The sequence below is a fragment of the Eptesicus fuscus genome, chromosome 12, assembly GCF_027574615.1.
Source record: "Eptesicus fuscus isolate TK198812 chromosome 12, DD_ASM_mEF_20220401, whole genome shotgun sequence".
NCBI lineage: Eukaryota > Metazoa > Chordata > Mammalia > Chiroptera > Vespertilionidae > Eptesicus > Eptesicus fuscus.
In genome coordinates, this window is record NC_072484.1 from 73,284,171 (window position 1) to 73,296,972 (window position 12,802).

General features: G+C 49.2%; 1 protein-coding gene across 1 annotated transcript in view; it reads right to left on the reverse strand.

Moving 5' to 3' along the window:
* Positions 1 to 5,705: 5,705 nt before the first annotated feature.
* Positions 5,706 to 12,802, reverse strand: part of PPP1R16B (protein phosphatase 1 regulatory subunit 16B) — a 65,466-nt gene continuing 58,369 nt past the window's right edge. The window contains exons 6-10 of the mRNA XM_028136782.2: positions 11,255 to 11,380; positions 10,417 to 10,492; positions 9,572 to 9,701; positions 9,311 to 9,479; positions 5,706 to 6,450 (exon numbers count right to left, since the gene is read on the reverse strand). Of these exons, the coding sequence (XP_027992583.2) occupies positions 6,004 to 6,450; positions 9,311 to 9,479; positions 9,572 to 9,701; positions 10,417 to 10,492; positions 11,255 to 11,380 (948 nt within the window). The 3' untranslated portion in view covers positions 5,706 to 6,003. The remainder of the gene's footprint in view (positions 6,451 to 9,310; positions 9,480 to 9,571; positions 9,702 to 10,416; positions 10,493 to 11,254; positions 11,381 to 12,802) is intronic.

Genomic DNA, 12,802 nt, shown 5'->3' on the forward strand with positions numbered 1-12,802 from the left:
AGAGGTCCCGCTCTGCTCTGGTTCTGGGGTTGCTTCATGGAACTTAATTTTGGCGACTCTGTCCTGCTCCAAGGTAGTCGTTCCTGCTCGGGCCCCGCGGAGCACGGATCTCTGCACCGTCAGCTGAAGGAGGGGCAGGCCTGATGGCCGCGTGGCCCCGGGTGGTGGCCCAGGCAGCGGAGCCCGAACTGAAGCCGGAGAGCCCAGCCCCTGCCATCCTAGCGCGCCCCCTGCCGGCCCGCCGTTCAAGGCCGGGCGCGATCAGACCTAGGCACTTGGAGAGGCCGGCGCCTGCTCCCCAGGTACACTGACCGCGGTGCTCCTGGGTTCTCAGAGCTTGGGCGTGACCAGCCGTGTCTCCTGCATTTAATCATTCATTCAAAAATGGCGGTCTATCGTAATACCCCTCCTTTGATTACACCCTTAGGTAGCTTTCTCTTCTCTCACTTCATCGTGTTTTTGCCTGGCAAAACTCCAACCCACTCTCCACCTACTTTCCACCTGCACCTAGTAGCGCAGGTTGACTAGTTGTGCTTTAAATTTATTATCTCAAGTGCCTGCTAGCCTACGTTCCCTTCATTCATTTTACCGTTTCCTCTCTCACAGTTTGCTTCCTATTTCACTGAGAAAATAGAAGCAATCTGAGAGAACTTCCACATGCTCTAATCACATCCTAGTCTCTGCCTACATACTGGGCCTTCTGCTACTATTGATCAACAGTCCTCTCCATTTGGGCCGTAGTTGCCAGCCCCTTAACTACTAACCTCTCCAGCAATTCTCTCCTCTCTCCGGGATCATCCATTTCCCTTCTTTACTGGTTCATTCCTTTCAGCATTCCAACATGCTGAAATATTTTTCATCTTAAAACAACCCTCTCTCGACCCCACTACATTTCTCCCTCCCCATTTCTCTGCTCGTTTTGATAACATAAAACCTCAAAAGAATTGTGTTTATTCGCTGTCTCCAGTTTTCCTCCCATTCTTTCTTGAACCCTGTTCAATCAAGCTTCTGCCTCCTTTACGCTACCAAAACCTCTTGTCTAGGTCATCATGAACTCCACAGTGCTAAGTCCAATAGTCAATTTTTAGGCCTCATTTCCCATGTGTAAATGAGAGGGCATATGTACAACTGTAAAGTGCTTCCTACGTGTCACAGATTACCATCATTATTTAGAAACCAATAAACTTTTAAACTGGATGAATGCCCATTGTGGCAAAGATACCTCTGATCTTCCCATCCTCTCCCCATCCCCAACCTGTTTGTGAAGCTTTCCAAGCCCAAGTGTGGGGTCTTCCATGTGTCCCTGCTCTAGCATCCCGTGTCCAGAAGGGTCCAAGAAAGCACTCTTTCCATCTTCTTCTGAGATACCAGCAAATGTCTGCAAATGACAAAGACAAGGTCCATGGTCTGGGACTGTGCAACCGCATAACTTGTCAATGCCTCTATTGCCTGAGGGAAAAGTAAGACTAACCAGGGTTTCACCTGCTGTGTTGTTGTAATGTGAGGTAGTATTTAGCATTTTACCTCCTCACTATCAGCTATATGAGGAAAAGGATTGGGGTGGGAGGTGGGGAAGAGGATAGTGCATTCCCAAGAACAGGACAGAACAGAGGGCAGCCCTGTTACATATAAATATGTCATCAGACAAACCTTTGAAAGTGTAACCAATGTTAGTTCCAAAGGGAGCATTGACAGAGTGAAGGTCATTCCCAATCACCTACCTTTTCTTGAATTCACGAGGTTTCACCATCTCCCAGTCTAGAAAGACATCTCCATGTCTGAGACCTCAGAGCTCCCTCTGCTTTCGGGGCCTCCTGGCAGAGTCTTCTGTGGTGGGGGACAGGGATTCCCCACTTTCTATCCCACGCATCACCTCTTTGTGAATTCAACTCAGCACAGTTCAAGAGAGCTCACAGCAATGACCACAGCCACACTTACAGATGTTATTAAAAGGAATTTAATAATCTTAATTAAAAACTCAACAGCGAATTCCGTCACAGGCCTTGGCAGCTGGAAGCAACTCCAGGGGCATGCCCCTTTGGGATGTGGTTGGGCCATGGTCTTGGACACGAGGCCCACCACTGCCGGATGGTGAGGAGCTACCTGAAAGTTACTTCAATACAATATCAAAGATCCTTGAGGATTTTTTTTTTAAAAAAAGTTTTAAATATATTAGACTCTCTTGATTGCCATTTTTTACACAAAGCTGCTGATACAGTATACAGAGTTTTAACTTTTTTTCACATAAAATACATTTTTCTTAATTGTTCTCTGTACATCAGTGGCTTCTGGTCTGGTGAATTATTGCGGAGTGCTGGGGATCTGCAGACATTTCCTGGGTGTGCAGAGCCAGGCCCCGCACTATGGCACTTGCATGCCCATGGGAAGCAGGTCCTCTGGCCAACTGGCCAGCAAGAGACTCCTATCAAGGAGAGGGCTATAGCTTTTAGCAAAGGGATCACTTCTATGGAGTTATCCACTGACCACATGACCCTTTGCTCTTATGTGCCCTGGGGGTGGGGAGGCTATCCCCAGGCTACAATAGCAAGAGTTAAATATAGTCCTTCTGGGCATCTTATAGGGAGCGCCTTCTGGGAAAGCAGATGGAAGAGAGAGCTCAAGATCAAAAAGTATCTGACACCAAGAACCCAAATAGTCTTAAGTTACTACAAAGCCAACAAACTGTGGTGAGATAGAACAGGGGACATAGCCTTGTTAACTTTCTAAACCCATTTAAGTTGATCAAACAGTGCAGAGCAGTTTCATTGACGCTGCATATCTGATGGAGAACTACATCCTAAAGTCTTCAGTAGATTTGAGTCTAGGGTTCATTCAGCTTCCCTGAGTTACTGGCCAGAAACTCACCAATTTTCAATAGTCTGGGGCTTAGGGTGGAGTGAGAGCAAGGGCCAGAGCTCACAGTGAGCCACGTGGCACCTGCTTTGGAAGGAGCCTCCTTCAATCTGCCAGGAGCTGCCACGAGACCTGGATCTCAGCAAGAGCTGGGCATCTGGTCAACCTTGCCAGCATTCTTCCAGCTCCTTGACCCACACCTGCCCAAAAGAGAGGCAATTCACGAGGAAAGGCTTCGATGTTAAAGGAGAAGCTCTTTTTCTTCCCATTATCCATTGGTGGAGCAGGAAGATTATATAATAAATAGCAAAAATGAGTAAGAGACAATGAGTTTTAAAACCTGAGATGCATTTGGCAGCAAATTCCAGAATCCTTACTCTTCTAGACACTGACCTCAAACTGCTATTATATAGTGCCTCAAAGATGTTGGCCTGAAGGCAGCTAGGAACCCAGAGAGCTCCATATAGACTTGGGATGGTGTCTGCCTGGAACCCAAGATCCAGCGTCTGCATTTAGTGGCAAATGTCATCTAGGGATATTGGACCAGGATGCAGTCACTCTATCTCAGATTAATTGAATGGGCTGCTGCTGACACCCATGGTCCTCTAGGGATGAAAATCATAAGAGCAGTCTCCTCATTCTATCTTGTCTTTTCTTAACCCCCAGAACCTAACATAGTGCCTGGTATGTCACAACTACTCAATAAACTTCATGAGTGAATAAATGACGTTGGCCCCAGCTTGTCCTTCAACACCCAAGAGACCTATGGGAAAAGTACCCCAGGTACTTGAAGCCCCAACAGGGACTGGTTTATCCCTGATTGAAAATATGAGCTTGTGCTCAAGAGTCTTTAGTTGTCTCCTGTTGGGGAATCAGTGGGATTCCCAGCCTTCTGGGTAGAGAAGAACAGCCCAGGAGGCAGGAAGCAAGAGGGGAGGAGCTGGCCAGAGGGCTTAGAGTGGGCAATAAATGCCTCCAATCTCTGGGCCCTGAGCAAACAGATCCAAAAACCTGCCCAACTCTCTCTCTGGAGGAGTATGTGGCTTCCCTCGGCACTCCCCAGCTTACAGCTTAAGTTGGCTCAAAAGGAATTTCAGTGTTAGTCTGTTCTGAACACTGTTTTAAGTATATCCCTGGCAGCTCTGGCCATAGGCTGAGATGATGGAGAGCCCACTCCAGACCCCAGGGACATAGGAGGCATCACACACAAGTCTGTAGTCTCCTGTCCTGCCCCTCCACCCAAGACTGGAACTGTCCTGGAGTTGGGGTGGGGGGCCTGGTGCTGTGACCCTCCCTGCATACAAGAGCCACCAGGGGTACAATGACTTCTTGAGCCCTGTGCTCTCTTGCCCAGCTGCTCTACTCCTGGGAAAGCCTCAGCCAGGTCCCCTGGGAGCCAGCTCCCTCTGGGTTAGGGGAGTGTGTGGGGACCACAGTGGGGACTGGCACTTACAAACAGCAGACCCATTACTAAAGCTGTGGCACAAAGGGAACTTCTCCAGCCACAGCCCCCTGGCCCAGGTGCCCCCAGAGAGTTTTCAGAGGTTCAGAAAGGGAACCCAGATTTGTCCCCCAAATTGCAGAATCTGGATCTAGGGGGCACCTTCAGAGCTCCAAGGAGGTAGTTTTAGGACAAATAAAAGGTGCACAGAGCAGGGAACAAACCTGCTCATTAGTTACACCAATGGGTTTTAGCTGAGCCAGTGGATAGTGCCCAACTCATGGGCGACAATTTCAAAGGGGCTCATGAGAGAATGCAGTGGGGAGGTGATGGGCAGCCTGCCCCACCGGTAAGTTGAATGGGTGGTCACACAGCTGGCTCCTGGCATGGAACAGGCTTGTGACCAACCTCCCCACCAACACTCTTCTGAATGTAGGTCAGGGTGTTGGCCATGGGCACTGTGGATGTACAGCCCTGGGGTGTCACCACTCCAGCAGGGACAGGCTGGGAGTCCCTGGGCCAGGCAGGAACTCACAAGGGCCAATTGGCAAAGCAAGGCCTGGGGTCCTGAGCATTCACTCTAGGAGTGGGGAGGGGGTAGCAGGCAGCAGCCCCTCACTGCTCACTCTGATGGCTCAGTCTGAGGAGGGCTGGCTGAGAAATTGCCAACATGAACGCAATTGGAAAAGCCCTTCCAACTGAAGCTCCTAAGTTCATTTTTCTAACACGAGCCAGGACAACCTAATGATCATAACATTCTCCATAAAAGCAGCCAAATTCAGTTACCTCCTGCCTAGAGTTTTACAGCCCTAAATAGTCCTTTTATGAAACTCACTTTGGGAAATACTGCCTTTGTTACCCCCTCCACTTTTTGATGCTTTCATACAAAAACAAAATGTGATCTGGAATATTCCGGGAATAGAATAGCCTGGTTTTCCACCTTGGCTCCTGGCCATTCACACAACTAGTTCCTGGCATGAGCAAGGATGTGGGGCGCAGGTCTGTGTCCATTCCATCTACCCATGTGGGTTCATGGCTTCCTCCGGGCACAGAGAGCACTTCCTGCTCCTGTCAGATGTGGATGGTGGCCCAGACCCCAATAGGACCCTGGGCAGGACTATGGGTCTCAGCTTAGCAGGCCCCCTCCCCTGCTAAAGCCACATTGGCAGTGGTGATAAAACTCTGAGTCTTAACCTCAATCATTCTCTCAGGAATAGCTCACAAATGCTCTGTTCCACCTGCTTCCCATGAGTCCAGTTGTCATTTGTATACACGTTGATGAAGAGTGTGTGTGTGTGTGTGTGTGTGTGTGTGTGTGTGTGTGTTGATATGTGACATGCGAGTACTGGTCCAAAGAAGCCTTTATCAATAACAGAACTGGAATCCCAGCCCTCCCTCCCCCAAATCAGACAGCAGGGTGAGTTGGGAAGCCCCTAGGGGCCTTGTTTCTGATGGCAGACAATGCAGCAGGAAGCAGACCACGGGAAGGGGTGATGCTATGGGCAGCTGGCTGAGAGGTGGGGTCAGCATTCCTCTGGAAAGCAGAGCCCATCTCCCCGCAGCTGCCCTCTGAAGCCTCCCAGCCAGGGCTGTCCTGGATTCCAGGGACCCCTCCCCAAAGCATCTCTCTCCTCTGTCACAGGGAGACTAGGAGATGCGGCAGCAGCCATGGACCTTCTCTTCCATCTCCTCAATGGGGGCCTTGAACTTCAAGAGGGGGGGTCTCCGCTGGTGACCGTGTAATATACCGAGGTCCCATTGCTGCTGTATGGTGAAGTTCTGCCTCCGATCAAGGGGGCCTTGCCTTCACTGCTGCTCTCACCCGTCCTGGCCATGCTGCTGCCCAGGTGGGTGCTCAGGAAGGGGTGGCTGAGCAGCTTGGCTGCCGCCCGATGCCGCTTTAGCTCCAGAAGCGTCTGGGGGCTCTGCTCCTTGTAGCCACTCCAGGGTGGGGTGGCATCAGCCATGCTGGGGCTGCTGTAGACCATGGTATAGTCGGGCACCTCGTGCACTTTCCAGACATCCCCGTTGGACAGTGCATACTGGTAGGTGCTGACCGGAGCCCGGAGGCCATTCTCAACAGGCATGTCCATTTCACTTCGTGGGATCTTGGTGGAGAACTCAGAGAGCAGCACGGGCTTCTCCAGCCGGGGGTTCTGAGGGGGGAAAGGACACGTTACCAGCTGGCAGGAGGCTCTGAACCCACAACCCACCTGCACCTCTGCTGAGGGCATTATTGTCTGGACCTGTCCTCCATCCATTTTCCCTACCTGGGTAATAGGATGTCCTTTTTGCTTTGGGGAACTCACCAGTCAATGTGTTTTAGGAGAGCTGACCAAGGAGATCCTTGACCCCAGGCCTGGATGGTCAACACATTCACTATAGGAATTGGGTTCTTGACTGAAACTGATTTAATGAAACTCAACCCTGGGACTTTTGCTAGAATGATGGGGAAAGAGAAGTTCTGTTTTTATAGGAATTGCGGGTGGTGAGAATGATACAAGTTGGGGGCTGGGGAGACACCATGTCAAAGGGCTGATGTGAAGGAAGACTGAAGGAGAGAGAGAATTTATCCTGATGATGTGTTTTGAGCCCCTGGATCCAGCTGGGCCAAGACTTTCCAGTTACATGAGCCTGTAAATTCCTTTTTCATATGAGTTGACTTCAATTGGGTTTTTGGTCACTTGCAATCCTTCTTCTGAATTCCCAGCACATCTCCACTCGAAACAGCAGAGATTCCTACCCAGAGGTCCTTTACACCCAGAAATCCCTGCATAACTACAGCTGCCTAGAAACTATAAAGGAAAAGGTTGATATATTTGACAATAATGAAAATGTAAAGCCTAGCAAAAATCACCATAAATAGCCCGGCTGGTGTTGCTCAGTGGTTGAGTGTTGACCCATGAACCAGGTAATCCTGGTAGGGGATATGCAGGAGGCAGCCAATCAATTATTCTCTCTCATCATTGGTGTGTCTATCTCTCTCTCCCTCTCCCTTCTCTCTCTGAAATCAATTTAAAATTAAAAAAAAAGAAGAAAGCAAAACTTTAAAAAAAATCAAAAGACGCAGGACAAAAGTGAAATGATATTTGCAACATATATGACCAAAAAGGGACTAATTTCCCAAATAAATAAAGAGCTCTTAAAAGTCCACTTATAAAGGTTCTACTGCACAAAAGAAAAAAATCAACAGGGACACTAATATACAGTTCACAGCAAAATATAGCCTGTAAATACAGGAAAAAATAAAAATATTCAATCTCACTAATAATTAATGACATAAAAATTAAAACAACAAAAGTTTTACCAATCACATTGACAAGTGTCTTTAAAGTTTGTTCTTACTCAGTGCTGGCAAGGGTGTGGGCAAATAGCTAGGCATGTAAACTGCCACAGTCTGTTTGGAGGTCAATGTCAATCACATCATCTAAAAAAATTTGTTTTTAAAGAAGAATGAATACTTTGCAGCAAGCCCATTTCCAGGACTTTGTTTTGCAGATACGCTCCCCAGGAGAGCAAAGCCTGAAAGTCATCATTAGGCAGGTGGAGAATTATGGCATGTCCTTGTACTGGAATATTCTGCAACTAAGAATTGAGGCAGTCCCCATGTACTGGCTTAGGATTCTAGGGATCTCCAAGAAATGTATAAATAAAAATAAGGCATCTGAAATGTGATTTGATTTCTGTCTACAACTCTTTTCTCCCCAACCCACAAGCTTGGGGACTAGATGGAACAAAGCCTCCGTGTTGCCCTCTCCATCCCAGCCCGCCGCTTTGATGGGGATTCCCTTACACAGATGCCATCACTCCTGCTGGTGAGGCCAGCCCACATGTGACCTCCCCATTCACTGGGGAAGCAGGGTCCCATTGAGATGTGTGCACACACTACGCAACTAATCACTTTGCATCCCCCCAAGGCAATACTCTCTAGAAATGCTTTCAGTTGCTCCATGTGTGGTGGTGGAACCAAAAAGGCAGACCACTGCTAGTACAGCCAGCCTCTCCCTTCCTGTCCCCAGCAATTCTGCTCTGGCCCCAACCCTTGGCCCCACTCGGCAGACTCAGCCAGGCATGGACCTGAGTGCATCAATACTGAGTTTAATAGTGTCCCCCCAAATTCATGCCAATTCCACATCTCTGAATGTGACCTTATTTGAAAATAGGATCTTTGCAGAAGGAATTAATTAGATTAAGATGAGGTCCCCCTGGATTAGGGTGGGCCCCAATCCAATGACTAGTATCTTTCTAATAAGAGACAACAGAGACACAGACACACACACATGAGGAAGGCCACGTGAAGACCGAGGCAGAGTTTGGAGCCATGCTAGCAAAAACCAAGGAATGCCTGAGCCACCAGAAGCTGGGAGAGAGACATGGAGAGGACTACACCTTGCTGTTTAGACTTCTAGCCTCCAGAGCTGTGAGAAAAGAAAGGTCTGCTGTTTTAAGCTCCAAGTTTGCAGCAGTTTGTCACAGCAGTCCTAGACACCAATAGAGCGTCTTCTTAGGAAAGCCGTCTCAAGCCCAGGGCCTTGGCTACCACTGGGGCAGGCTGCTTAGAGGTCCTACCAGTACCCTACTCAGTTTTTCAAAAAGTTTCTTCCAATCAGATGTGTTCTGGTAAACACAGTTCTCAACTTCTTGTTATATCCCCTCCACCCTGGAAGTTTCAGTGTCCTTAGCTCCCAGGGTGGCTGCCCGACTGAATCTCTTTTCTGGGAAGCGCAGATTAGATCTGCCGGAGCACGAGCAGGCACATGGTGGTCACACACTCCCTGTGGATTATGAGAACCTAATGGGTGCCAAAGCTCCCAGCTCTGACTCAAACACACCCTCGGCTTGCCTCATTAACCACAGTAGCTAGCCACCACCATCAGACTGGATCTAGCTGGTCTAAGGGCCTGCCCAGCTAACCTCCTTCTGAAGGCTCTCAGATGAAGAGGCCAGATCAGGGAGGGGCCTGGTGCTCCTCCCAAGGCAGTGGCTGACACTGGGGCAGGATATGAGGCCACTCACTGGGTCCTTATTCTCCTGGTCTGTCCTGGTCTCCCTGATGTCCCCATTGTAGGCTGAGGTCCGCTGATCCTCGGCTGCACTCCGCTGCTGCCACAGGATGGCCTCGCCCTCATACTCCTTCCTGTACAGGTTCGTCCTGTCCGACAGGCTGGCTCGACGCACCACCTTCCTGAAGGGAGAGAGGGGGTGCTGGAGGCTGTATCCGAGGCACCACAGGCAGGAGAGGCATGGGGACCCCTGGCTGCCTGGCCCCTGACTCACCCACGGCTGCCTGTGCTGGACGTTCTCCGGCTCAAGGACGACTTGTGCCTCAGCTGTGACTTCATGATCACATCGTGCTTGTGTTTTAGCTCCAGCAACAGGACCTTGAACTCCTCTTCCTCACACAGGTCTGAAAGAGCAGAGGCGTCTGTTGTGGGAGGCAGCCTGTGGCCCCTGGGAGCCCTCCAGTCCAGAGGAGCTGCCCTCCCAACCGAATGAAAACTCCCAGCATCCTTTGGGGCATGCAGGGAGGAAAGAAAACAACGCCACCCTTATTTCCTGGGCTACAACCCAATCCTTAAGAGAAGACTACGAACGGGAAACCCAGGTTCCATACACAGTCACAACTCCTGAGGTTCCCAGCTATGACTGAAGGAATCATACACCTTTGATAGTTTCCACTAGGCCTTATCAGCTCTCCACTGACACAAGAAGTATCAATAGAAACAAGCAGGTACCATGTAGCCCAAGCAAGAAGTTATGCAAAGAAGCTGAAATCATATATCCCCACCACCTAATTCTTTCACTCATCTATTTACCTTTTCAATGTCCCAGTCATCCATCCATAGGTTTGTCCTCTATCTATCCATCCTCTTATCCATCCATCTATATTTCCTACTTCATCCATACATTCATCCACTTTGCCATACATTTATCTATCCATCCATCCATCCATCCATCTCTCTGTCCATTTATCCATTAATCTATCATCCATGACTTTATTAATTCATCCATCCACACACCAATCCAGCATCCGTCCAACCATATAGTCACCCATTTATCACTCTACCTATCAAAAAGTTGATGAGAGCCTATATGTGTACCAGGTGTTGTGCTGGCCTTACCTATTGGCATTTCATCCATGGATGTCCTAGCACTGAGACTGGCCCCATGGGACACCAAGAGCTCTGCCATCTGCATCTGAAACGCAGGAAGAAGCCCATGTTCCCACTGCCCAGGGCCCAAAAAGCCTAGGAGGTGGAAAGAGTGCCCAAGGCCTCTTGGGATGTGACCCAAAGAATGGTGGGGCAAAGTTGACTCCCAGGGAAGGCTTTGAACCCTGGGGCCAGGAATCCTGGGGGTGCAATGGACTGACACCACCTGCAATATGCCTGGACCAAGGAACAGAAGAAAGCGAAGTCAGCTGTAACTCTAGAGTTGCCGGGTATCTAGGGAGGGACTGCAAAAACTGCAATCAGGGTTTTATATCTGGGAAACAAATGGAGAACCCACTCAAAGCAGAAATGCTGGAGTTTTCTAATTTGGCAAATTTAATCATCAACCCACTAGTAGCCCTGCACACGAATCCGTGCACGAGTAGCTCGCTGCCGCTTGCCTCAGCTGGACAGCCGACCCACCACCCACCGCTGCTCGTAGCTCTCTGCCCATTGCCCTGCCCTCAGTAGCTCTCCGGCCGCTTGTAGCTCACTGCCCCGCCCTCCTGGTGATCAGTCGTTATGCCTCACAGCATAATGACCATTAGCATATTAGCTCTTTATTATATAGGATTAGACTACAGCTTGTCAAATGCTTTTGCAAACTCCCTAGGTCTTTTCATATCCCATACACCAGCTGTAGTCAACACCTTAAGCAGGTCGTGTATTCTTTTGAACCAACTGCTAGATCAAGGACAGCAGGCTGATCCTATGCTGGCCTTGCTCACAGCCCTTCGGTGTATACTACCTGTCCCCAGAAGGCAGCCGCATGCAGGGGCTCCCAGCCATCCCAGTCCTTCACATCCACGCGCACTCCATGGTCCAGGAGAAGCTCAGCTGCTCGTAGGTATCCATTGGCGCCAGCTATGTGCAGCTGAAGGAGAGGAAAGAAGTGAGCATTTCCTAAGGGGGGCAGTCCCACATTTGGAGGTGGAATAGCCCTCTCCCTAACCCAGTGGTCGGCAAACTGCGGCTCTGTTGACTAATGAGTTTGCCGACCACTGCCCTAACCCAAGTCTAAGATCATTCTTGGGGCCAGGAGAATGGAACAGAATGAGGTAGAAATATCAGCCACATTGCAGAGAATGATTACAGCTGCAATATGGACCTGGAAGGTAAGGCAGAGAGGTGAGCTCTTCTCCCCTGTGGTTGGTTTTAGAGTGCCTGTGGTTAAGGCAACAGTGTTTACTGAGTCCCTACTACATGCTGAGCCCTGTAGAAGAGGTCTCAGGGGTCTAATACGGTGGTTTTAAAATAAGCTTACAAATTCTCTGACACATCTCCCAAAGCAGGGGTGGGGAACCTTTTTTTCTGCCAAGGGACATTTGGATATTTATAATATCATTCAAGGGCATTACAAAATTATCACCTTAAAAATTAGCCTGCTGTATTTGGTTAAACATTTAATTAACTCACCCCTAATGCCTTGGCAGGCCCAGACCAAATTATTTCGTGGGCCTTACATGTCCCATGGGCTGGACATTCCCCACCCCTGCTAAAGGATGGAGCTTAATTTCTCTCCCCTTGAATGTAGACCAGATTGAGTGACTCGCTTCTAACAAATAGGATCTTGTGAAGGGGCAGTGTGTGATTTCCAAGACTAGGTCATAAAAGACATTACTGTTTCTACCTTATACTCTCTTGGATCAATCACTCTAGAGGAGGCAGCCATCATGTTGTGAGGACACTCAAGTAGCCCTAAAGAGAAGTCCCTAGGAGGTGAGAAACTGAGGCCTCCGGCCAGGAGCCAGCACTAACTTGCCAGCCACCTTAGGAGTGGATCTTCCAGCCCCATTCAAACCTTCAGATGACAGCAGCCCTGGCCGACAACTTCACTGCAGCCTCATAAAAGACCCCAAGCCAGAGCCACACAGCCAAACTGTTCCCAATTCCCTGACCCACCAAAACTATGTGAGATGATAAATATATCATGTTGTTTTAAGATGCTGACTTTGGGGTAGTTTGTTACATAGCCATAGTAACCAATACATCCAATAAGGGAAAGCCTCATGCTAAGGCCCCAGCTCTTCTACCCGGCACCATTCAAAGCCTCCGATGGTGGACGCCACCTTAGTTGCCCCTTTTGTTCAATCTCCAAGAAAACACATAAACTACTTAGCACATGATGAACACACAGGAAGTGATTAACATTCTTAGGGAGCCCTGAGTGATCACAAAGCACACCATGGGAATGGATGAAGGACCGAGAAGATGAGGCAGAGAGAAACCAACTTCCCAGCCAATTAGGGCAAAAGGAAGCCAGCAGAAGACTGGCTGGGAGGAAACAGAGGCCCCA